General features: G+C 42.3%; 2 protein-coding genes across 2 annotated transcripts in view; one reads left to right on the plus strand and one right to left on the minus strand.

Moving 5' to 3' along the window:
- LOC134662602 (odorant receptor 94b-like) overlaps positions 1-2,341 on the plus strand; it is a 28,244-nt gene extending 25,903 nt beyond the window's left edge. Inside the window, exons 6-7 of the mRNA XM_063518876.1 lie at positions 1,491-1,649; positions 2,288-2,341. Coding sequence (XP_063374946.1) covers positions 1,491-1,649; positions 2,288-2,341 — 213 coding nt within the window. The remainder of the gene's footprint in view (positions 1-1,490; positions 1,650-2,287) is intronic.
- An 815-nt stretch (positions 2,342-3,156) lies between these two features.
- On the minus strand, positions 3,157-25,021 carry LOC134652032 (glutamyl aminopeptidase-like). Its single transcript, XM_063507188.1, has 17 exons — positions 24,712-25,021; positions 22,607-22,661; positions 22,177-22,312; positions 21,740-22,016; positions 20,854-21,024; positions 20,482-20,579; positions 18,952-19,083; positions 17,083-17,249; positions 15,682-15,819; positions 14,547-14,632; positions 13,952-14,079; positions 10,877-11,077; positions 9,652-9,728; positions 8,202-8,359; positions 5,823-5,952; positions 4,755-4,977; positions 3,157-3,366 (listed from the first exon to the last, which is right to left on the minus strand). The coding sequence occupies exons 1-17, from the start codon at positions 24,776-24,778 to the stop codon at positions 3,199-3,201; spliced, it is 2,412 nt and encodes an 803-aa protein (XP_063363258.1). The 5' UTR covers positions 24,779-25,021; the 3' UTR covers positions 3,157-3,198.
- Between the last annotated feature and the right edge of the window lie 833 nt (positions 25,022-25,854).

The following is a 25,854-nucleotide window of genomic DNA, read 5'->3' on the forward strand; positions in this document are numbered from 1 at the left end:
TTTTGAAGGCGGTTAAAAAAGGTGTGTACGTATCTGATTTTATAGGTCTTGAAATTCGCAATATTGTATTTTCAATACCTAATGATACTTAGCATCGTAATGAAATCAGTTCGTCATGTTTTTTTAATTTATACATTTAACTTGAAACATATCTGGTTTTCAACAAAAAAAATATATGTAATACATAACAAACAAACGTTAACTATCAAACATGCATGTAAGTGTCTAAATCTCCTTAGTATCGGGAAATTACCATACCGACCTAGTTTGAAATGCACAATCAATAATTTAACCATTTACCTAAATGATCTCTTAATACATAATGATTTAATAAGAAGGGTATTAATTACCCTACTTTCGGGAAATTACCCTATTCATGTTACTGGTCACACTCCTGTTTTGCAGTTTGATAATTTATAAACAACAAATTATCGTGATTTTACGTACTAAATTGATAAACTTAAGTATGAAAAGTTATTCCGTGACTTTTTTTCTTTCGATCGGTACAATTCTAGCAGGATTTAATTACGCATGCCGGCATATTTTATATTTTTCTTCGACATGTTTACTTCAATGACGTTTCGATTCGTCTGACGGCAAACTGGTGGATGTGGGCTGTCAATGTGTGTGTGTCACGCGTAAATACTATGAAACTGGTGGATGTTGGAATCACAGTTGTGTTGTAAGCGAAATTCTGTCCGTAATATTATAGGTCCATGGTTCTAACTGACAGGCCGATACCGACCGGCGGACTGTTAATCAGTGGGCCCATTTACACACATAATAAATATCTGGGAGAAACATAAAAATCTCAAAAATCCGCGTTTTCCCAGATATAAGACCTAGCTAGATCGACTTTTCGCCCCCGAAAACCCCCGTTAGAGCCACATAGATCCGAGATCCTCAAAATATATATATATACATATAAATAAATATATCTATACAAGAATTGCTTGTTTAAAGGTATAAGCTATGTAAATAATTAATAATAATCAATAAATAATTTGTAATTGTATTTGTTTGTATTGTACTTATTTGTACATTGTGTAAGCCCCACAGTAAGCGGTATATGTACCTACCTACTGTGGATATTCAGACAATGATATACATTTATAACATAGGTACACATAATACTTAAATACATAGAAAACAGCTATGGCTCAGGAAAGTCAGGAAAAAAATTCTATACCTATCTAAAATATCATTCAATAGAACTTGCTAACTATGTAAACAAACCGCCATACTAAAATTGACACTAAATGTCAATTTACTAGTAACTTTTGTTTACATAGTTAGCAAGTTCTATTGAATGACACTTTACTCATTACACAAATAAATGGCCTTACCGCCGGGGTTCGAATTCAGGTCCTGACCTGAATTCGAACCCCTGAATTCGAAGCCGATGGTCCTGACCATCGGCTTCAAAGGCAGGGTCACTGCCCACTAGGCCAGACCGGTCGTCACAATGAATGAATGAATGAACGTTGCAGAGCTCCTTCAACATGGGAGAGGGTCCGTTCGGCGCGGCATGGTGGTCGCTGTGTCCGCGCATGCGCCGGCAGCTCGCGATGCTCGGCGCCGGCATGATGCGGCCGCGCACCCTGCACGCGGGACCCTTCAACAAGCTCGACCTGCCTTCCTTCGTGCAGGCTAGTGTTTTTCATTTTTAGGGTTCCGTACCCAAAGGGTAAAAACGGGACCCTATTACTAAGACTCCGCTGTCCGTCCGTCCGTCCGTCTGTCGACAGGCTGTATCTCACGAACCGTGATAGCTAGACAGTTGAAATTTTCACAGATGATGTATTTCTATTGCCGCTATAACAACAAATACTAAAAACAGAATAAAATAAAGATTTAAGTGGGGCTCCCATACCACAAACGTGATTTTTGACCGAAGTTAAGCAACGTCGGGCGGGGTCAGTACTTGGATGGGTGACCGTTTTTTCCTTGTTTTTCTCTATTTTTTGGTGATGGTGCGGAACCCTCCGTGCGCGAGTCCGACTCGCACTTGGCCGGTTTTTATAGGCTACATACTATGTGGTTAAAGTTTCAAGCTTGTATCAGCCATATTCGAACTTTAAGATAGGTGCGTCAAATATTAGATATAGAAACGATATGGATCCGATATGCCAGTGTCAAAAGTGACGTTTCTTCAAACAAAAACATGGTTGACACTGACTTGTCCGATCCATATCGTTTCTTTATCTAATAGAGTCTGTGCGGAAATGGTGCGGAAAGAGTTTCCCCCAGACGGAATTAGCCACGTTGACCGTATTACTTTTTACAGATCGTGCGAGCTGCTTACAGTTACTACGCCGTACTGGGACAAACATCTAAGTGAAATTTTCCAGTTTTGTGAAGAAAAAAACTATAAAATATATAGCGACACCATATAGTATAGGTACGTAGGTACACAAAACTCTTCTAGTCATATATTAATTATTTAGAATTTTAGATTGTATTAGGCATATACGTTTTGGAGCATTCACTGTAGACTAAGTAATAAAAGATGTTTAAATTATGGTAAATATTTTATTGAAACATTTATAAGACGAGTATAAGTACAACATTCTCAAAGATCTGTGCAGTCTTTCAATGGGTAACTTTAACATTTTAGATAAGTAATCCTTAAAACTTAAGGCTAATACGTGTCCATGGGAGTCTGGTCTCACCATAAAGAAATTGAAAATTGTTCGAAAAACGTTGATTTGGACATTAAATTGACGCTTTAATTCAAAATCTACTTAATTGCCAATTTGCAATGTCAAGCTTTCCTACTAGACAAATGAGAAACGAGTTAGCGCCACTTGTACCTTCCCACTAACCCGTTAATCCGTTGACCCAGTGTCAAATTGTACTGGTAACTATGGTAACTCCAGGTTTAACCGGTTAACCCGGGTGCAAGTTCCAATTGATGTTTTTACATACTGTAGATGGGTAGGTACAGGTACTAGGCTACATAATATGTAGGTTGACAGGTTATGTAACTGGGTGAAGCGCTGTTCACGTCTTGTTTGCAACCACGCGGTTACAGCGGCCGCTCTGTATGCACTGACGCAGCCCATTTGAAGGTAATTTTTTTTAGCGCAATTTATCATTTATCTGATTTTTCTGGCTATTCGAAAATGCTTGTTACTAGGCCGAGGAATAAATAATGTTTTATTTACTTTGACTTTGATGTGTACTAAAGTCCACAGGTTATGATTTCTGTGTGGAGCGTTGTTGGCGTCTTGTTTGCAACCACGCGGTTACAGCGGGGGCTCTGTTTGAGGCCCACTTGATGTTGTTGCGGACAGTCTCAAGCGCGCCGTCTCGCGCTGACGCGCCCGCGCCCGCGTCCGGGTACTTCGCGAAGAAATCCACCATCTGATGTAAAAACAAGTTTTTGGCAAAAATTTCATTTTTGGTACAAGTTTTTATTGCTGACTGTACTTTTCTTTCCACAGGCAACTAATCTAGACAATTCCAACAACCCCAAACACAATTAGTTTGCGTTGTTTTATCATATCACAGAGTTCCCATGCTCCATCATCAGATCAGCTCTATGTTATCATAATATTGTATTCGCGTCCGATTTATATATGTATGCAAAATTTCAGCTCAATCAGAAATCGGAAAGTGGGTCAAATTTAGCTTCCAAGATTTGACTCACACTAACTAACATTACATACTAACCGGGCAAGTTAAATAAAAGCTTGTAAAAAAGATGCACTCAGCAAAATTACGCATACTTGGAGCCATAAAAGTTCATGTTACTTATTCGTGTCTTGCGCAGAAATTGTAGGTAACACAAAAAATAAAGCGGGTACAATTTGGAAGCTTAAACCTGACATTTACACTTCGCGTCAATAAACAAGCGGTTCCTGTGCTGCCCCCTAGGTACCGACTGTTGAGCGTGTAGCGCTCCACTAGAAAAGCCAGCGATTGCGGACGTGGTCCCACATTAGAGTGCCTGAGGGTTGTAGTGTTCTCACCTCTTTAAGCTCCTTTTCTGAATGGAATGAGTCAGTGATGCCCGGTACAACGGCGCCCAGGTACCGACTGTTGAGCGTGTAGCGCTCCACTAGAGAGGGCTAGCGATTGCCGACGTGGTCCCACATTAGAGTGCCTGAGGGTTGTAGTGTTCTCACCTCTTTAAGCTCGCTCTCAGAGTTGAATGAGTCAGTGATGCCCGGTACAACGGCGCCCAGGTACCGACTGTTGAGCGTGTAGCGCTCCACTAGAGAGGGCCAGCGATTGCGGACGTGGTCCCACATTAGAGTGCCTGAGGGTTGTAGTGTTCTCACCTCTTTAAGCTCGCTCTCAGAGTTGAATGAGTCAGTGACGCCCGGTACAACGGCGCCCAGGTACCGACTGTTGAGCGTGTAGCGCTCCACTAGAGAGGGCCAGCGATTGCGGACGTGGTCCCACATTAGAGTGCCTGAGGGTTGTAGTGTTCTCACCTCTTTAAGCTCGCTCTCAGAGTTGAATGAGTCAGTGACGCCCGGTACAACGGCGCCCAGGTACCGACTGTTGAGCGTGTAGCGCTCCACTAGAGAGGGCCAGCGATTGCGGACGTGGTCCCACATTAGAGTGCCTGAGGGTTGTAGTGTTCTCACCTCTTTAAGCTCGCTTTCTGTATGGAATGAGTCAGTGACGCCCGGTACAACGGCGCCCAGGTACCGACTGTTGAGCGTGTAGCCCTACACCAGAGAGGGTCAGCGATTACGGACGTGGTCCCACATTAGAGTGCCTGAGGGTTGTAGTGTTCTCACCTCTTTAAGCTCGCTTTCTGAGTTGAATGAGTCAGTGATGCCCGGTACAACGGCGCCCAGGTACCGACTGTTGAGCGTGTAGCGCTCCACTAGAGAGGGCCAGGTATTACGGACGTGGTCCCAAGTCAGAGCGGTGCCTGAAGGGTTGTTGCTGATCATTTTGATGACGTTCAGGTAGTCTTGGGCGCGGACGTTGGTTTCGTCCCACGCGAGGTCGAGATACCTTAAAATAATGAAATAAAGCTGGTCAACCAAATCTTGTCAGTAAAAAAAGGCGCGAAATTCAAATTTTCTATGGGACGATATGCCTTCGCGCCTACATTTTACAAATTTGCCGCCTTTTTCTACTGTCAAGATCTGGTTGACCAAGTATATTAGAATTTTTTTTTGACAGACCAGTCGTATGTCCGGCTGTCCTCCCCTACACCTATACTATTTTAAACCGATTCTCGTAAAATTAAGTGATTTACGTTTTCGATTTAACCCACACTTTAAAAAAATTGAAAGTTTAAGACTACAAATCTTAAAATGTTTAAGACTGAAAACATATAAGATTTAAAAACTTTACAGAAAACATATATTGCTGGTTTGAAATAGAAAAAATACGAACAAAAGAAAGATCAAAATAGCAAAAGTCGTTTTTCAACGGAGCATAGGCAGAGATAATTATAGTGTCTTTTTCTTTTACTAGTATTGATATATTATAGTCATCATCTTCCTCGCGTTGTCCCGGCATTTTGCCACGGCTCATGGGAGCCTGGGGTCCGCTTGGCAACTAATCCCAGTAATTGGCGTGGGCACTAGTTTTACGAAAGCGACTGCCATCTGACCTTCCAACCCAGAGGGTAAACTAGGCCCGTATTGGGATTAGTCCGGTTTCCTCACGATGTTTTCCTTCACCGAAAAGCGACTGGTAAATATCAAAAGATATTTCGTACATAAGTTCCGAAAAACTCATTGGTACGAGCCGGGGTTCGAACCCGCGACCTCCGGATTGCAAGTCGCACGCTCTTACCGCTAGGCCACCAGCGCTTATTGATATATTATAGTATCGATTTGATATCATACTTTCTGAGTATAGCCGTGTCCCGCGGCGCCGCTAACGCTTGCCTAATCTTCGACTGCTCGTGCACGTCCTCTTCTCTCTTGTAGATCTGCCAGAGTTTGTCCCACTCTGCCTGTGTACCCTGTTTCATGCCTGCAAGAAACAGAATGTTAAACAAAATTAAAATAATACCACATTGTAAGTAATTTCTGCTGCCTACTGTGATAAATATAGGATGGCCCAAAAATGTGTTGATTTTTTTTAGCGCAATTCTATTGATAATTTAAGCAAAAAGCCGCACCTTGATCTAACCCGTGCTCTGACGTGATATGACGTCGTTGCCTTACCGTGGTAATACACTAGGGCCCTCAAGTCTGTCTCCACAGTCTTCACGTGCCCGGAGTCGTGGCTGTTCAGCCACTCGAGGAACATCCGCCGCACCTTGCTCTGAGCCGAGCTCTGACGTGATATGACGTCGTCTTACCGTGGTAATACACTAGGGCCCTCAAGTCTGTCTCCACAGTCTTCACGTGCCCGGAGTCGTGGCTGTTCAGCCACTCGAGGAACATCCGCCGCACCTTGCTCTGAGCCGAGCTCTGACGTGATATGACGTCGTCTTACCGTGGTAATACACTAGGGCCCTCAAGTCTGTCTCCACAGTCTTCACGTGCCCGGAGTCGTGGCTGTTCAGCCACTCGAGGAACATCCGCCGCACCTTGCTCTGAGCCGAGCTCTGACGTGATATGACGTCGTCTTACCGTGGTAATACACTAGGGCCCTCAAGTCTGTCTCCACAGTCTTCACGTGCCCGGAGTCGTGGCTGTTCAGCCACTCGAGGAACATCCGCCGCACCTTGCTCTGAGCCGAGCTCTGACGTGATATGACGTCGTCTTACCGTGGTAATACACTAGGGCCCTCAAGTCTGTCTCCACAGTCTTCACGTGCCCGGAGTCGTGGCTGTTCAGCCACTCGAGGAACATCCGCCGCACCTTGCTCTGAGCCGAGCTCTGACGTGATATGACGTCGTCTTACCGTGGTAATACACTAGGGCCCTCAAGTCTGTCTCCACAGTCTTCACGTGCCCGGAGTCGTGGCTGTTCAGCCACTCGAGGAACATCCGCCGCACCTTGCTCTGAGCCGAGCTCTGACGTGATATGACGTCGTCTTACCGTGGTAATACACTAGGGCCCTCAAGTCTGTCTCCACAGTCTTCACGTGCCCGGAGTCGTGGCTGTTCAGCCACTCGAGGAACATCCGCCGCACCTTGCTCTGAGCCGAGCTCTGACGTGATATGACGTCGTCTTACCGTGGTAATACACTAGGGCCCTCAAGTCTGTCTCCACAGTCTTCACGTGCCCGGAGTCGTGGCTGTTCAGCCACTCGAGGAACATCCGCCGCACCTTGCTCTGAGCCGAGCTCTGACGTGATATGACGTCGTCTTACCGTGGTAATACACTAGGGCCCTCAAGTCTGTCTCCACAGTCTTCACGTGCCCGGAGTCGTGGCTGTTCAGCCACTCGAGGAACATCCGCCGCACCTTGCTCTGAGCCGAGCTCTGACGTGATATGACGTCGTCTTACCGTGGTAATACACTAGGGCCCTCAAGTCTGTCTCCACAGTCTTCACGTGCCCGGAGTCGTGGCTGTTCAGCCACTCGAGGAACATCCGCCGCACCTTGCTCTGAGCCGAGCTCTGACGTGATATGACGTCGTCTTACCGTGGTAATACACTAGGGCCCTCAAGTCTGTCTCCACAGTCTTCACGTGCCCGGAGTCGTGGCTGTTCAGCCACTCGAGGAACATCCGCCGCACCTTGCTCTGAGCCGAGCTCTGACGTGATATGACGTCGTCTTACCGTGGTAATACACTAGGGCCCTCAAGTCTGTCTCCACAGTCTTCACGTGCCCGGAGTCGTGGCTGTTCAGCCACTCGAGGAACATCCGCCGCACCTTGCTCTGAGCCGAGCTCTGACGTGATATGACGTCGTCTTACCGTGGTAATACACTAGGGCCCTCAAGTCTGTCTCCACAGTCTTCACGTGCCCGGAGTCGTGGCTGTTCAGCCACTCGAGGAACATCCGCCGCACCTTGCTCTGAGCCGAGCTCTGACGTGATATGACGTCGTCTTACCGTGGTAATACACTAGGGCCCTCAAGTCTGTCTCCACAGTCTTCACGTGCCCGGAGTCGTGGCTGTTCAGCCACTCGAGGAACATCCGCCGCACCTTGCTCTGAGCCGAGCTCTGACGTGATATGACGTCGTCTTACCGTGGTAATACACTAGGGCCCTCAAGTCTGTCTCCACAGTCTTCACGTGCCCGGAGTCGTGGCTGTTCAGCCACTCGAGGAACATCCGCCGCACCTTGCTCTGAGCCGAGCTCTGACGTGATATGACGTCGTCTTACCGTGGTAATACACTAGGGCCCTCAAGTCTGTCTCCACAGTCTTCACGTGCCCGGAGTCGTGGCTGTTCAGCCACTCGAGGAACATCCGTCGCACCTTGCTCTGAGCTTCAGGGAGCTCCGCTTTGGTGGCCAACGATAGGATCGTTGTACGTAGGAGACTGTTGAAATTCAAAATTTAAAGTAAGAAATATAAATGGAAAAGGAAAATGTATTCAATGTTGTACACTACACAAACACTAAGAAAAGTTTCACAAGATGTTTTTCCATTCCTTTAATTTATTGTTATGAGCCCATATTGTCCCACTGTTGGGCAAAGGCCTCCCTCTTATTTGCCCACGTATCCTGAAGTCTCCTACCAGTCTCTGTCAAAGTCTTCAAGCTCGTCCCACCATCTCCGACGAGGTCTACCGTGACGCCTTATAATTTGTGGGACCCACCGGGTGGCTTCATAAACTTTGCATGACGGTATAGTTTGTAGCTTTCTAATAGACCCCGAAGGCTAATCCTATTGTCTATTGTTAAGAAAAACCGCTCGTGCCACGTGCCACAACCACCTGCATAAAAAATCGGTACTTCGGTTACTGAGTGCCGGCGAGTCGAACGCTACAGAACCAGTCTAAAATGTGTCATCGAGATGCGTAACAAAGGCGCGTTATCGGAGAGCGCACCTACACTGGTTTTTTGAGCGTTGGACTAGCCCGCGCTCAGGTGCCAAATAGAATAATTAGGACCCTTTTTTGCAGGTAAGTAGCACGTGCGGTTTTACTGAACAATAGACAATAGGATAAGCCTTCGGGGTCTACTAGAAAGCTACAAACTATAAACGAATGGAAGAAACGAAAATTGTATGTAAATTTGTCACCCGCCACGATGTAGCAATGATTCTAGCGAAAGTGTAAAAGTAGTTGTAACAAAAGTAGTGGTGATCCGTTTAAGGGCATATTCGGTATCGTGTTTTGATTAGGAATAGTAGTTTGTGTTACAAGGGATCAAAATGATATATTTCCGTCAAGGGCGTACATTGAATCCTGAATGAAGGGATGGATTTTACAATCTACAATAATAAAGTAGAATCCTAAGCGTAATGAGGGATTCAAGTGTTAACGCCCAAGACGAAATAATTTTGATACCGTGTGACACGTAGGTGCTGCTTTTCACATCAACTATGAGATAAAAAATAAAAAATCTTAGTGTTGACCAAATTGGTGCTTAAACAGATTATTTAAGCTAAAAAAAAATGTGCAAAAAAAATTAAAAATAGTGTGCTAGAACAGAAAAGTGTTACTTTGATCCCTCCTAGCAGGGAGGAAAAGTGCCACTTTGATCCCTCCTAGCAGGGAAGAAAAAGCTCTTTTCCGAATAGGTGGTGTGAAAAAAGTATTTTTGCCCTACCCTTAAACAGATCCCCACTATTTTGTTACACCTTGTATAGTCTATGAAATTTACTAACCGCTCAATCACTCCCGAGTTGTCAGATCCGTTGTCCACTTTAGTAAAAATAGGCTTGACAAGTTCTTGCATGTATAGCTGTCAACAATAATAACATTACATTAGTTTTTGCTTAGGCACATTATATTACCCACTGCTTTCATGAATTTCTTTGTTTCATGCAAATAAATAATTGATGAGGATGCAGATAAAATGAATACGTCGTTTTTTTTAACAAGCAGATACGACTGCGAGCGATACTCCAATTTTTTAGCTATTGAAAATAATTTAGTTTTTTAATTTTTGAGCAACGCACGGATTGCGGAGGTTACGGGTTCAAGTCCTGTCGGAAGCGTAACTTTTTCCATTTTTTCCTGTAATATAAAATTTGAAATACGTCGTTAATAATAATAAAATAAGATCATTCAAAACAAATTGTTTTGAATGCTAGGTGATTTTCGGGTCGAAAATATATAACTAAACAAATTTGACCATGGGACTCACCACGAAATCGCGAAAAACACCTTGAGGCCCCGAAAGAGACTAAAACCATTTTTTTTACGGTTTTATTTTCACGATTTTCATATCGGTCCCATGGAAAACCTCGTTCATGAAAGACATTAGGAAACACAACCCCATAATCAGCCAATATATGATTGATTAGCTAAATTAATAACAGTTTATAAATAACTAAACAAATTTGACCATGGGACTCACCACGAAATCGCGAAAAAACACCTTGAGGCCCCGAAAGAGACGAAACCGTGGGTTTCATATTCACGATTTTCATGACGGTCCCATGGAAAACCTCGTTCATGAAAGACATTCGGAGTCACGACCCCATAATCAGCCAATATATGATTGATTAGCTAAATTAATAACAGTTTAAAATTTTAAATACCTTCAGGTCGTCATGAGCCGGTGTATTGAGCAGCCTCAGTGACAAATCGCCGTATGCCGGCGGCGGTCTGCCAGGGCACGTAGGCGTTTTTGAATGCTAGGTGATTTTCAGGTCGAAATAATATAAATAACTAAACAAATTTGACCATGGGACTCATCACAAAATCGCGAAAAAACACCTTGAGGCCCCGAAAGAGACGAAACCATGGGTTTCATTTTCACGACTTTCATGACGGTCCCATGGAAAACCTTATTCATGGAAGACATTCGGAGTCACGACCCCATAATTATCCACTATACTGTATGATTGATTAGCTAAATTTATAACAGTTTAAAATTTGAAATACCTTGAGATCGTCATGAGCCGGTGTATTGAGCAGCCTCAGTGACAAATCGGCGTATATGCCGGCGGCGGTCTGCCAGGGCACGTAGGCCTCCTCCACGCTGAGGTAGGCCGTCAGGTCGAGGCCCAGCGAGTACGGCACGAGGCCCGCCTCGGCCAGCGCCGACACGTCGTCCAGCAAGTGCGAGCGGTCTGATATCGTTAGCTGCAACAATGGGTATTAGACTACTAGTCAAATCAGTTTCTTTTTTCGAACTGTCAAAACGATTTTGCTACTATGGAATTTATATGAAAAACATGTGACGTCACAATCAAATTACCTACTATTTATAGTTTTATACGGGCTTTAAAATAAAGAAGCGCTGGTGGCCTAACGGTAAGAGCGTGCGACTTACAATCCGGAGGTCGCGGGTTCAAACCCCGGCTCGTACCAATGAGTTTTTCGAATCTTATGTACGAAATATCATTTGATATTTACCAGGCGCTTTTCGGTGAAGGAAAACATCGTGAGGAAACCGGACTAATCCCAATAAGGCCTAGTTTACCCTCTGGGTTGGAAGGTAAGATGGCAGTCGCTTTCGTAATAACTAGTGCCTACGTCAATTCCTGGGATTAGTTGTCAAGCGGACCCCAGGCTCCCATGAGCCGTGGCCAAAATGCCGGGACAACGCAAGGAAGAAGACGGGCTTTAAAATAGAAATTGGGTCTAAAAATAACTGCTGTCTACGTTTCACTATTCATCTTCTGGTGCTTTATTTCGTGCATGGAGTAAAATAATTTATTTTAAATATAGTCAAATACCCTATATAGGGAGCGTGCTTGTACTAGGTATAGGGGGCAGCATATGAGGCGTCAGATTTTTGGTGCGAGGCGTAAATGTGAAGTTTATGCTTCCGATGTAGCCCACAAGATGGCAGAACCTACTATGCACAAGAACACGTACAAGAACGGGAAATGGTAGCACTTTCTATGGCAATGTATATGTTTTTGTTTCCGATTCAGGCCTAGATATGAGCGCCGCGCCGGCGCGCCGCCGCCGCCGACAAAATTTTCGCGCCGCCGCCGCCGACGCTGCGCTATCGGCGTGGCATCGGCGTGACCTTGGTAGTTACTACTGCTTTCAGAATCAGATAATATATTTTTAATCCAGTTTAGATCATTAACGGCGCCACTTCGAATAGTTTATAGGCATTCAAAGGGTATTTTAGGCCCATATAATTCAAAAATATCGAAGGCAAATGCAAACTTATCTGTCTAGTAACCGCGCTACTAGTCTTGGGGAAACGAAATTATTTAATATCAATTTTAACATCAATATGCTTGTAACCCCCAATTTAGACTCTCGCGCGAGCCACGAGACGAGCCGCGAGCCGCGCCACGAGACGCGAGTCCACCGCTTACACTCGCGTTCGGCTTGTCATTCGGTTATAAACCTTATGCCGTGCCTTTAGTGTTTAAATTATATTAGCTCGACGAGCTTGCGAGCCACGAGACGAGCCGCGAGCCCACCGCTTACACTCGCGTCTCGTGGCGCGGCTCGCGGCTCGTCTCGTGGCTCGCGCGAGAGTCTAATCCGCCTAGAATAAACATACTGATTTCCTTCCATTTTTATTGTGGAACGTTCCACATTACAATTTATAGATTGTATATATACACTAGACATGTCAATCACAATGAAAAAAATTACTGTGATCAACTCTAGCTAACGTGAGACTCGAACCCACATCTTTGGATTACCGATCCAATGCATAACTAATTTTGCCAGCTAACCATCCGTCATTTACCGCGAATTTAACCATTGCAAGCATGGTTAAACGTTTTTAAAAGGTATAAAATGGGGTTAATTTTGAGATATTAAGCGTTTCCACGTCCAAATGTCCGGCCGTTGGCTTCGCATGGAAGGGCGTCGGAATCGGGTCTCAATTAAACTTGGCCACTGTTGAAATTTCAAGCTTTGCTCTCTCGCAGCTCAATCTTTGGCCTTGCACCGCTCGCATGGAATTAAGCCGCTATCTGAACCTGCAAGTTTTTGGCCCTGTTTGGAGCTCAACTTTCGGCCTGTTTTAAAACGCTTGAGCATTGGTCCTTATCCGATCTTAGCTCCATTTCAGCTCGGCCTTTGGCGTCGCACGAATGCGCCCGCAGGAAAGCTCCAGATCTTTAACACTATGGCTTCAGTCTTTATCGGCTTGCACCCTCGCTCTGCTCTCTTGCAGCTCGGCCTCGCACAGAAGCGCGCCGCAATCGGCGCTCCAGGCGTTCAGCCGTCAGCCAAGCTTACACTTAGCGTTCGATTCTTAGCTGTATGCTTACCTGCAGCTCATCCTCTGGCCTCGCATTGGGAGGCGTCGAAATCAAGTCTTCGGTGTTACATGGAGCTCGGCGTTGGGCCTCACTTTTTGACATAAATCGGTTTTGTTGGGTCGATATTGGTTAATGACGGAGCTCGTTTTTTTTTGGACTGTTGACAAGACGTTTCCCTGATACAGTCAATCCGCAATTTTTACCTTAGCACAAAAGATAAGGGCCTCGCTAAGATCTTCCTGCCAAAGCCTCGCCATGATTAAGACCGCCTCTGATGCCGCGCGATACCGCTTATCCACAGTTTATACGATATCAATTTTTTTCGTACCATTATTCAATAAATTATCCTTGAAAATAAAAAATGCATTTATTTAATAACTTCCTTAGAGCAAAAACATGTTTTTTCGGTAAAATTTTGGTTAAAATTCTTTTTTCATTAATCGAAGGTGTTTCAAGGCCACGCCGCCGATTCGCCGCCGCCGCCGACCAATTTTGACCGGCGCGCCGCCGCCGGCTATATGCCTATCGGCGCTCATATCTATTCAGGCCACAAGATGGCAGACCCTCCAACGCGCACGGTCCCTGCATAATACGGGCCTGGCCTATAATATAAACATGAAAATAAACTGTAGGCTGTACTCCTCAAACTGACCAACATTTGTACAGCGACTTTTAAAAATAACTGTTTTGATTTTTGGCTCATAATTCTTTTATTTGTCTTATTTTGTAACTTCTTACCAACCGCCTCAGTTAAACGGTAGACCAGTATACCTACCTGATCAGATCTCGCCTTCAGCTGCTCTGCCAAGCTCTGCCACATCTCCTGCGGGTAGTTGACTCGGTAGTACCCCACTTGGTTGTTGTTTATCTTGAGCCAGGTAGCGTCCGGCTCCGATATTTCAACTGCAACAGAACTTATAGTTTATCAATACTCAATACTCAATACTCAATATCTTTATTGCAAATAAGGAAGAGTCCATGCAGTAGTGGATACACAGTATCAGACCAATTTAAACATAACATGTCAAAAATATGGATAATAAATAACACATAATTAAAATCGACCGAGCAAGCACGAAGCGCGAGCGACGCGTCTACTTTTCAGCTTGGGCATTATAACGCTTTCATATTTCTTCTTTAAATGTCGCTTTTCGTGAATTTTTGTGAGCAGGTACGTCATAAAGATTTTTTGTCAATTCAGTTTTTAGTTTTTTTTTTTCACTATGGCGGAGTTTATGAGCTTCGCTAGACCTATAACAGCTTACAGAGCCACTAGTGAAATAAAAATGTATTATTTATAGATCAATACTTAAAAAGTGACGGAAATATTAAAGACGATAGAAATCAATAAAATTTAATTAATAACATACCGTTTTCCTTTTTGTCTCCGAACCAGATGACTTTTTCGTTTACACCGTTATTAGTTTTGTATGTAACAGGTACGAACCACCTGTAACTGTAGAAAAACTAATCATACAGGCTGATTTTATAATCATGAATAAAAAAAAAACAATAAATCTTACTTAGACTAGCATTGAGCAAAGTCAAAGAATTAGATCTATAATTCATAATTAATTTTTAAAAAAGTTGAATTAAATTTATCTGCATTTAAGGTCACCCCATTAGTCGTGATTTAACCCTTTGACCGCCATAGACGTCAACTGACGCCCCGGCTACAGCCCAATATCAACCTTCGTGCATTCAGACAAGGTTCACGATGGCGCGCCGCGCACAATAAGCGTGGCGTTCAATTGCAGTGTTTACCGAAGCATAGAGAAAAAAATACATAGAGTGCTTACCCCATACATCAGTTTTAGTACCAAAAAGACTATTAGCATCTAGCATCGAGTAGCGGAACTATCAGTACTGCTACTTGACAATAGATGTAGCACCGACCGGAAAGTCTTATGCTGTTGAGATAAGACTTTCCGGTCGGTGCTACATCTATTGTCAAGTAGCAGTACTGATAGTTCCGCTACTCGATGCTAGATGTAGGCACTGAAATTAATAGTCCGAACTGATGTATGGAGTGAGCACTCTTGTCTTACTATATTTCTCTATGACCGAAGTCTGAAACCTCGCACTCCGCAAACCTAGGAAACGAAAACCACCGCAAGAAAACTCGCTTTCACGACATAAAACCGCATCGAAATCGGCCCATCCGTTGGAGAGCTACGATGCCACAGACAGACAGGCAGGCAGCCCTCAACAACCCTCTTTTTCCGTCGGGGGTAAATAACACCGGCCAAGTGCGAGTCAGACCCGCGTTCCAAGGGTTCCGTACATTAAGTCCGACTCACGCTTGACTGCACATTTCTAATAGCTTTTTTGTCATCTGTAGGTAAAGAACTATTTTGTGTATTTTTTCAAATTCTTAGACCCAGTAGCTTCGGAGATAAAGTGGCGGGGGGGGGGGGATCAGACAGACAGACGCACGAGTGATCCTAAAAGCGTTCCGTTTTTTTTCCTTTCAAGGTACGGAACCCTAAAAATGTAATATCTTACTTATAATCGGAATCTTTAGGTGACTCGGCCTCCGGGTCCAGCAGGAACCGGGATTGCGTGACGCGGTAGGTGGCGTTGGTCCTGGTCACCGTCAGTACCGGGTAGCCCATCTGACGGGTCCATGTGTCCATTATGTACCTGGAAAATATTCATATTCAAACAAACATACCCTAAATCAATTTACACTATTTACAGTATCCGGTCCGTTGAGAGCAAAGAGAATTTGAAATAGAGGCGGATTGTCAAAGCATATTATGTAGCCACAGTAAATTCACTGCCATCTTTTGATTAAAACTTTAAAAAGATTAAAACTGTTAGAACGCCAATTGAATTTGACCCTTATTCTTTCACTGATATGTGTTAATTTGTTAAATATTGAAATTAACGTCATCTAGCCGAGAGTAGGCCAAAGGTATGGTGCAATCTTTTCGAGCGATAGCGTCATAACCTTTGGTTTGGCCTACACTCGGGTAGATGGCGTTAATTTTAATATTTAACAAATTAACACATATCAATAAAGTAATAATCCAATGGGGTTCTAACAGTTTTAATCTTTTGTCAAAAGATGGCAGTAAATGTACTGGGGCTACATAATTTACCACGGCAGTAACTCTCTATTCACTCTATTATCTTTGGTTGGGAGTAAATATGTAGTAAATACGCGCCGCACGCAATAGGCGTGGCGCTCAAAGGGATATTTTTTTTTTCTAGCCTATTTTGGTGTCCCACTGCTGGGCAAAGGCCTCCCCTCGTTTTCTCCACTCGACCCTGTCATCGGCATTTTCCCACCATTTGGGGTAGAATGCGTCCAAGTCGTCCCGCCATCTCCTTTTCGGTCTGCCTGAACTCCGGCCTGCACCGTCTATTGTGTTCCGTGGGTCCCACTCAGTAACCATTTTGGCCCACCTTTCTGGGTGCATGCGGCAGACATGTCCAGCCCAGTCCCACTTAAGCTTAGCGGTCTTGACGCCTACATCTACAACTCTAGTTCTGGAGCGTAGTTCCGTGTTTCTGATCCGATCAGTTCTGCGAACACCTAATATACTACGCTCCATCGCACGCTGGCAAACATTGAGTTTCGATTTTAGAGCCTCAGTTAATGACCAAGTTTGTGCACCGTAGGTTAGAATGGGCAGGATGCACATGTGACATGTAAATCACAAATCAAATCATAAATCATAAATCATTTATTTTTCGTGATAAACTAGTTAAACATACAAAAGTAACATGATAAAGGTTATAAATTCATAATTACATATTGTTTACCACGAAATGGGCTCGCCTCAGCATAATGCTGACCCAAGAGTCGGCGCTGATCTTCCGGCGAGTCCATTTATTGTGGGCCACGATCGCAGCTGTACAATGTGACAAGGGATATTTTATAATGTATAGAAAACTCACGTAAGATTAAGGTCGGGGTTGCGCTTCTTGAAGTAGGGCTCCAGCGAGGCGAGCAGGTCCTGCGTCACCGTGTTCCCGAACTTGTGTTTCTTGAGGTAGTCCGACACACCCCTCCGGAAGCTCTCCTCGCCTGTGAAACCTTCCAGCATACGTAGTACTGATGAACCCTGTCGAAGTTATTTGTAGGTATACAGAAATCTCACAAAAATAGAAAGACCACATAAATACTAGTGGCTCTGTGAGCTGTAGACCTCGCGAGCAGAGCTTAAAACTGAATAAATGTATGGCAAAAATATTTATTAAAATATATACGTATGTAGTACATGTAATATAAACAAAAAATTAAAAACTACATAAAGCTACAAACAAAAATTAAATGAATACGCTTAACCCGCACTTGATAAATAAAAAATACGTAATTTTTCATTTTTTTTTTTTTCAAAATAAAAAAATAAAATAAAAAACAACTATACGAAATTTAAGTATAAAAAAAATACAAAAAGTTATGTAGCAGTATACAATTACTGGGGATGGAATCAGGGACCTCCTGATGCAAACAAAAAAAGCGAACGTTTGCAAAATACGCCATTATAGTTCTTACTAAAGCTGACGAAATTTAGCTACTCATTCTCAAGTAAAAACTAAATATCTAAATACCGCCAAAACCAGCGATACAAATTTTCTGAATTTTTGGCCATTTAATCTATAAACATATCTCAAAAAGAAAAAACTCTTATGATACCGATACGACTATTTGTTTAGGCGGGAGCTATCACGACTCCGCCATTTTGAAAAATTTCCAATAACCGGATCGACAAAAAATTTTTATTTAGTCATAGAATTCGGTCACAAAATTTCACGAAAATCGGTTAAGAATTGCGACCTGTAGAGGAGAACATCCGGACATACAAAGCAAAATCCCCGAGTCAAAACGTAGACCTTCGCTACGCTTCGGTCAATTAACGTGTCTTAAAAAAAGTTACGGTGAATTTATAATGATAAATAGGTGCGATGGATCTCTCTCTACCACTCAGTATCAACTCCTATAATGTTTCTACAATAACGCTTGTAAACTTCGGCACTGTTTGCCTTCTCTGTAATCCATCCTTTGTATCTTTTGATGTAATGACTGTTTGTTGCCATAATAAAAAAAAAAATAAAAAAAAAAATTCTCTTCTCTAAAGACTACGCGATCTTGACGTCGTTTTTTAATTGAAAAACGCTTCTTAAAAATCAGTAAGCAGTAAGTAAAGCAAAAGAATGTAAATAATCGTATATGATCCATAATTGTCAAGGCCCCAGTACACAATGGGCCAGCGCCGGCCACTCCAAGGGACGCAGCCATGCGGTAGAATGAGATAGCAATATCACTTGCTCCTTCTAACGCATAAATGTGTCCCTTGGAGTGGCCGGCGATGGCCCATTGTGTACTGGGGCCTTTACATATTTACGTCAAGATTGTTTAACTTTTTTTTATGCTAAAAACGAACTATAGGCATAGAGAAATAAGTAAGACAAGAGTGCTCACTCCATACATCAGTTCAGACTATTAATTTCAGTGGCTACATCTAGCATCGAGTAGCGGAACTATCAGTACTGCTACTTGACAATAGATGTCGCACCGACCGGAAAGTCTTATCTCAACAGCATAAGACTTTCCGGTCGGTGCTACATCTATTGTCAAGTAGCAGTACTGATAGTTCCGCTACTCGATACTAGATGCTAATAGTCTTTTTGGTACTAAAACTGATGTATGGAGTGAGCACTCTATGTATTTTTTTCTCTATGCTATAGGAAATGAACTCGAATATAGCAGTGACATCCATCACGGAGTGCCCTCGTGGGGTTAGCAAATAATCCAAATCATACCTTGTTGTATGAAATGGAGTCGAATATGGCAGTGATCTGATCCGGCGTCTCAACAGTTTGCACGATGGGATGACTCGACAGCTTCGCGTCCGTCACCATCACGGTGTGCATGCCTTTCAAGAATTGATCCAGCTGAAATATTAAACAAAATTTTAATTTCGCAAGAATTATAATATTCTTTAATTTACATGAGTGAGTGACGCATTTGTAATATCGCAATAGGGTCATTCCGCTAATTTTCGTCCAGCTCTAGTTTTCGTCCACCTGACGAAAATTGTTGTTGTTATGTCCTAGGGCACCCCGGAGGTGCATAGGGCCTCTACATCTTGTCAATTTACACTATTTACAGTATCCGGTCCGTTGGGAGCAAAGGGAATTTGAAATAGAGGCGGATTGTCAAACTAAATTATGTAGCCACAGTAAATTCACTGCCATCTTTTGACAAAAGATTAAAACTGTTAAACGCCATTTGACTTTGACCCTTATTCTTTCACTGATATGTGTTAATTTGTTAAATATTGAAATTAACGCTATCTATCCGAGTGTAGGTCAAAGGTATGGTGTAATCTTTTCGAGCGATGTCGTCATAACCTTTGGTTTGGCCTACACTCGGGAGATGGCGTTAATTTCAATATTTAACAAATTAGATAAGATAAGATAATATATATTAATTTAAAACTTATGCTAATTTGATTGATAAAATGGTAATTATCCAATTTATGCTTAAATACTAGTACATTCATAGATTCAACTTAAAACAAGTAAAGGTCATGTTAAGAACTATAAATACCGGACAAATGTGTATTTTCTGTCGCTAATGGAAATTTGATAACAATACCTAAACTAAGTAAACATTTACTTGTCTCTTAGGTATGCAATTTTTGTAAAGTCTATTTTTTTATTCGGTAGACTGAAATGACAGCTATTAGTATGAACATGAAATGTCATTTCATACTATTAACTGTCATTTCAGTCTACCGAATAAAAAAATAGACTTTAGGTCAATGTGTAAGTGGGTAAATATGGGGTGGGTTTCCTTCCACGCCTTCCCGTCTTGAGCAACCGTCATGGCCTCGTTCCAGCTCAGTCCTACGGCTCGCAGCTCGTTCTCTACACTGCGCCTCCAGGTGTTTACAGAGCGTGACGAAATTTGAATACCTATGTGATGGCGCTGTAACAGCGCGCACACAACATCCCGCTTCACCGCCGCGCGACGCACCGAGCCATCGCGCTTCACCGCCGCGCAGACCACCCACGACGATCGGCCCCCCGCCGCGCCGCGCACCGCACCCCGCGAGACCCCATCACACCTATAAATCTACATTGCTGCACATAAATGGACTTATTGCAATCCTTAATGTCTAAACAATATATCTATCTATATAAAAATGATATTTCGCTAGTAGAAAATTCTGAATCAAATAAATGATTTGCTAATCCGTCAAGTGGACGAAAACTAGAGCACGGACGGAAACTAGCGCAATGATCTGAGTCACGGAAGTTTTCTAGTTAAAAATTAATAAGTCTCACCATAGTCCACGAAGGCTCGATGGCGTTCAAGCACTTGACCTGCATGTAGGAGGCGAAGCCTTCGTTCAGCCACAAGTCGTCCCACCATTTCATAGTCACTGCGAAGATAAATACCTTAATAAATGTGGCTTTCCATTAGACAAGGGTCCTTTTGCTTCATGTGCATAAGGAACCTTTCCATCAAGAAGGGTCATAATGGACCCTTCCCTAGAGGAAAGCCACAAATAGGAACGCAGGAGCCGAGTATGTGAGAGCGTGCGAAACATTTACACGCCAGTGGCCCGTGGCCAAATCCCGTAGCACAAAACTATAAACACTGGAAACCGATAAAAAACCTTTGACAGTTTGCCATCCCCTTTAGCCTTCACGTACCCAAATTTCCGAACCACATATGCGCCAGCTCGTGCGCGATAGTATTGGCCACGCTGATCTTGTTCTGTGCCGAGGCCGTGGCCTCGTCCACCAGGAACGAGGTCTCGCGGTACGTCACCAGGCCCCAGTGTTCCGTGGCCCCCGATATGTAGTCAGGGATGGCTATCATGTCTGCAATTTAATAAGAGAATTATTGGCGAGGACTGGGGCCCGTTTCTCAAAAGCTTGTAACTTGTAATACAAGTGGAAGTCCCTTTCTAACAAAAGCTGTCAGAAAGTGGGATCCGCTTGTATTACAAGTTACAAGCTTTTGAGAAACGGGCGCCTGGACGCGAGCGGCTTATTCCAATCGACACAAAAAGTACTACACACATTTGCTTTATACAGTTTATACTAACATTAGCCTTAAGATAAAAACTGTCACTAACACATTGATCCAAGTCGGTCGTAAATACATGAATTTATTATTATATGATATTATTATTTGCGCTAGTGGCCTAGCGGTAAGAGCGTGCGACTTGCAATCCGGAGGTCGCGGGTTCAAACCCCGGCTCGTACCAATGAGTTTTCCGGAACATATGTACGAAATATCATTTGATATTAACAGTCGCTTTTCGGTGAAGGAAAACATCGTGAGGAAACCAGACTAATACCAATAAGGCCTAGTTTACCCTCTGGGTTGGAAGGTCAGATGGCAGTTGCTTTCGTAAAAACTAGTGCCTACACCAATTCCTGGGATTAGTGGCCAAGCGGACTCTAAGCTCCCATGAGCCGTGGCCAAAATGCCGGGACAACGCGAGGAAGAAGAGATATTATTATTTGCGGAAAACCTAATGGAGCAATTTAACCACCTGTATGAGTACATAATAAGAAAGTATTAACAAACCTAGTTTGGGCAGAGGAAACGGCACTTCATAATACTGTATATAGAACTCAGTCGCTCTCTTCCCAATACTCTGAGCAAAATCAATTTTGTGCGTCTGGTCCTTCTGCGCGAATGATCTCAATATAAAGTTACTTCCTATACCATTGGAGTTGATCTCTGTTTCTTTGGAGGCGAAGTCACAAATAACGAAGCAGGCCAAGTATGTTGACATGGGAATGCTAGTCGCAAATGTCACAACGTCCGAGGATGTTTTATCATCACGAGACCTGGATATTTCCTGAAAGATTAAAGGTACATTTTAATTTTAAGCTTATTTATTTTATTAACACTTTGAACACCAAGTCGATCATGAGCGGCGCGTAATAATAATTCCTTTAAAAACTACTTTGATTAACAGTATTTCCAGCTTAGTAGCATACAAACAGTATAGTACTTACATTCATATTGGAGAGGGCTATATAATTCTCCGGTTTGACAACAGTGATATCATAAGTTGCCTTGAAATCCGGCTCGTCAAAGCAGGGGAACGCTTGCCGGGCATATGTTGGCTGAAACTTGCTTGCCACCATAGTCCTGAAATTGAAATAAATTATATAATATTCTCTCAAGTCTATGTACTCTGTACTTTTGTTTTCTTTAAATAGAAAACTAATTCCCATTCCCACAGATTTCACTCCTAGTTGTTGTTTAGTAAGAATTTATCTAACATTTTTTATTCATAGGTAGAGAAATTAAGTTTCATTATACAGACGTATAATGAAACTTAATTTTAAAGACACAAGGCAATTTATTCTCAAAAAAAGACTTGAAATTGCAAACATAAGCATAGGAATGTTATATTGTACATTTTATATCAACATTACATACTTGCCATCTCTCAGCCGAGACGAATAAAACCCAACAATTTTCTGTGTTAATTTGCCTTCAAAATCAATATATATCTGGTAACTACCCGGGCTCAAAGTATCATTAAACTCAATCAACAGTTGTTCAAGTTTTTCTACCTCCATGTATTTAAACACCGGTATCTCTCTATCGCCCCTGAACACTTGAACTTTACTTATATTTAAAAACTTGGAATGCAGGTTCACATAGTTCTTTTCCTGCTTTAAAACGATGTTGATTTTAACGTTCCCTTGGAAAATACCGGTGTCCAAGTTGGGCCTCAACATTAGTTTGTAGTTCACCGGACGAACTAAGGAAGAAAGTCTTTCGAAAAGTGTTATATTTAGTGGTGGACCCATTATTAAACACTGTGTTAATATGGAGCTACTCGTAATTTGTCGAGTTTTTAACAAATAAATCGAGAAAAGAAAATAAATTTTAAAGAATGATCGTAATAATGATAAACAATTTTTGACGTTAAGACAGCTGAAGTTGACAGTGAGTCAGTGACACTTAGCGATGGGCGAGTCGAGTTATCTGATTCGAATAATTCGAATCAGCCTACAGATGAGTTAATTCGAATCAAGACTATGGGCAATTCGAATCAACTCGACCACTAGCTAACTCGGCGAACAACTCGCCGAGCCGAGTCAACGCTATCACACTGCTACTAAGGCCATTCAAAAATAAACCTTAATACTGTAGCCCGAAGGCTCTTTTTACAACAACTGCCGCTCGATTCGCCGTCTCAACTCGAGTTGGTACTATGACCATTCAAAAATAAACCTTAATTCCGTGACCCGAAGGTTCATTTTACAACAACTGCCGCTTGATTCGCCATTCCAAGTATCCCAACTCGAGTTCACTGCTAGTATGGCCATTCAAAAATAAACCTTAATTCCGTGCCCTGAAGGTTCTTTTTACAACAACTGCCGCGTAACTCGCCGTCTCAACTCGCTCCGCGCCTATGCCTGTGACCTTGTCGCAAACCACGCGAATCGTCGAGTCGAGTCGACTCGATTTTGAATTCGAATCAGCGGCCGAATCAATTCGAATGATTCGAATTGAAAAAAAGTGGACTCGTCACATCGCTAGTGACACTGACAGTTTTTTTTAACAGTTCTGGCCTGGATGCGAGTCTTTTAAGCCAAGTCTTTGTTATAGCTGGTCAAGCAAATCTTGTCAGTAAAAAAGGCACGAAATTCAAATTTTATATAGGACGATATCCCTTAGCGCCTACATTTTTTTAAATTTTTTCTACTGACAGGATCTGCTTGACAAAGTATATGCTATTTTTAAAACACTTCATTTAAAGAGTTAAATGGCAAAGAATGCACTATAGTGTAAAGAGGAGTGTTTTATTGACTTTAAATTAAACATTAAATATTGTCCAAATAATAGTCCTTTCAGACCTTGCAACAAATCGCATGCGTTGTATTGTCGACAATACAATGCAAATAATTTAAAAGTCAATTCTACCAGCAAACATAAGAAAACAACTATATATATTATACTACTCTTTGAAAACAACTCAAAATTTGCATTTGATTACTTTGCCTCAGATGTGAATAAAATGCAACTTTGCTATCAGTTTTTGAACAATCAAGAGAGTGTTTACCAGTTTGTTGAAAATATTATTTTATTATTTATTATTTGTTAAATTGTTACTTATTATTTTTAATTATATCATTTTTTTTTTTCATTTCTCCACTACCTAAAGGTTGTCTGGAAGAGATCGCTCTTTAGCGATAAGACCGCCTGTTGTTTACCTCTGTCTTCATGTATTATTTGTGTTTCCATGTACATTTATTCTGAGGTTGTGCAATAAAGAGGATTTGTATTGTATTGTATTGTATTTGTCTACGTTTTGCCTGACACTTTCTGTCTGCGAAAACGACTCCACACTTGCGTTCGCGGCTTCACGCCGCGATTCACGCACGAGTGTGGAGAGGGCTATGCTATAGGTACTACTTCTCTTTAAATTTCTAGACCTATTTACTTACTATATTAATAACATAGTAGGGATCCAACTTACCTGCCGTTTTTTAGTGTGCTCCCGTAGAATCCAACCAACCCCTCAAGCTTACCCGTGAAGTCTATCCTCAACGTATAAGGGCCTCTTGATAACTCTTCCTCCGTTCTTATTATTAACATATCTCTTTTGTCGTCAATATTATATTCTGATCTGATATTATGTTTATTCAAATCATCAGTTCTTTTCAAATCCACGAATGTAATAAGGAGTTTATTAGAATGCAAAGTCACGTTTTGGGTGGGTTCTAGTATATCAAGCTGGATTTGGACGGAGCCTGTAAATGTTTTGTTACGGCCCTTTAACGTTGGCTCCAGTCTCAATTTGTAATTTTTCGGTATTACGTGTCTTGGAAGCCTGTAATTCATAGTCTAAAAAACAATAGAAATAATGCTCTTTTATTAGACTTACAAGGAAGTAACAATATGTATTAAATAAATAAAGGTGCCTTTTGAAATGCGTTGAAGGTTAAAACTCATTTTAGTGTGAGTATCAATCTATGGAGACTGAGGTTCTGCCGTGAAATTTCGATTACCGATGTTCATTCCCTCTGGTCCTTCGAACCGGATCAGTAACGGTGAAAGACAAATAAAGTTCGACCACACCAAGTTTTGATACCTTAACTAGTTTAAAAAAAAAATGTTTTTATAGCTGATCAACCAAATCTCGCCAGTAAAAAAAGGCGCGAAATTCAAATTTTCTATGGGACGATATCCCTTCGCGCCTACATTTTTCAAATTTGCCGCCTTTTTCTACTGTCAAGATCTGGTTGACCAAGTATAATTACAATATACTTATACTTGGTCAACCAGATCTTGACAGTAGAAAAAGGCGGCAAATTTGAAAAATGTAGGCGCGAAGGGATATCGTCCCATAGAAAATTTGAATTTCGCGCCTTTTTTTACTGACAAGATTTGGTTGACCAGCTATATATCAATTATGGCCACTTCACGCTATAATTTTATATCACTTAATAAGCATAAGGGCTCATTTAGACGGTGCGAGAACTCGCATGCGAGTTTCATTAACATTGCGTTATTTGATCGGTCGGCTGAATTGATGTAACGTCAATGGTCCGCAATGCAATGAGCCCTAACTCCATAATACACATATACCTATTCCGTAACGTAGGTATAGAGATGGTAAGTAAAATCATAATAATGTAAAACTGTTAATTTGATTCAGTAAACAAAGGAAC

The sequence above is a fragment of the Cydia amplana genome, chromosome 1 (genome assembly GCF_948474715.1).
Source record: "Cydia amplana chromosome 1, ilCydAmpl1.1, whole genome shotgun sequence".
NCBI lineage: Eukaryota > Metazoa > Arthropoda > Insecta > Lepidoptera > Tortricidae > Cydia > Cydia amplana.

Bases quoted from the DNA above. Each gene is read 5' to 3' on its own strand.
- LOC134652032 (XM_063507188.1), bottom strand. From the start codon at position 24,778: ATGTTAATAATAAGAACGGAGGAAGAGTTATCAAGAGGCCCTTATACG. The intron at 17,250-18,951 runs GTATGATTTGGA...TAACTTCGACAG, and splicing joins ACTCCATTTCATACAACAAG to GGTTCATCAGTACTACGTAT. The intron at 14,633-15,681 runs GTAAGATATTAC...GTTTTTCTACAG, and splicing joins CCTAAAGATTCCGATTATAA to TTACAGGTGGTTCGTACCTG.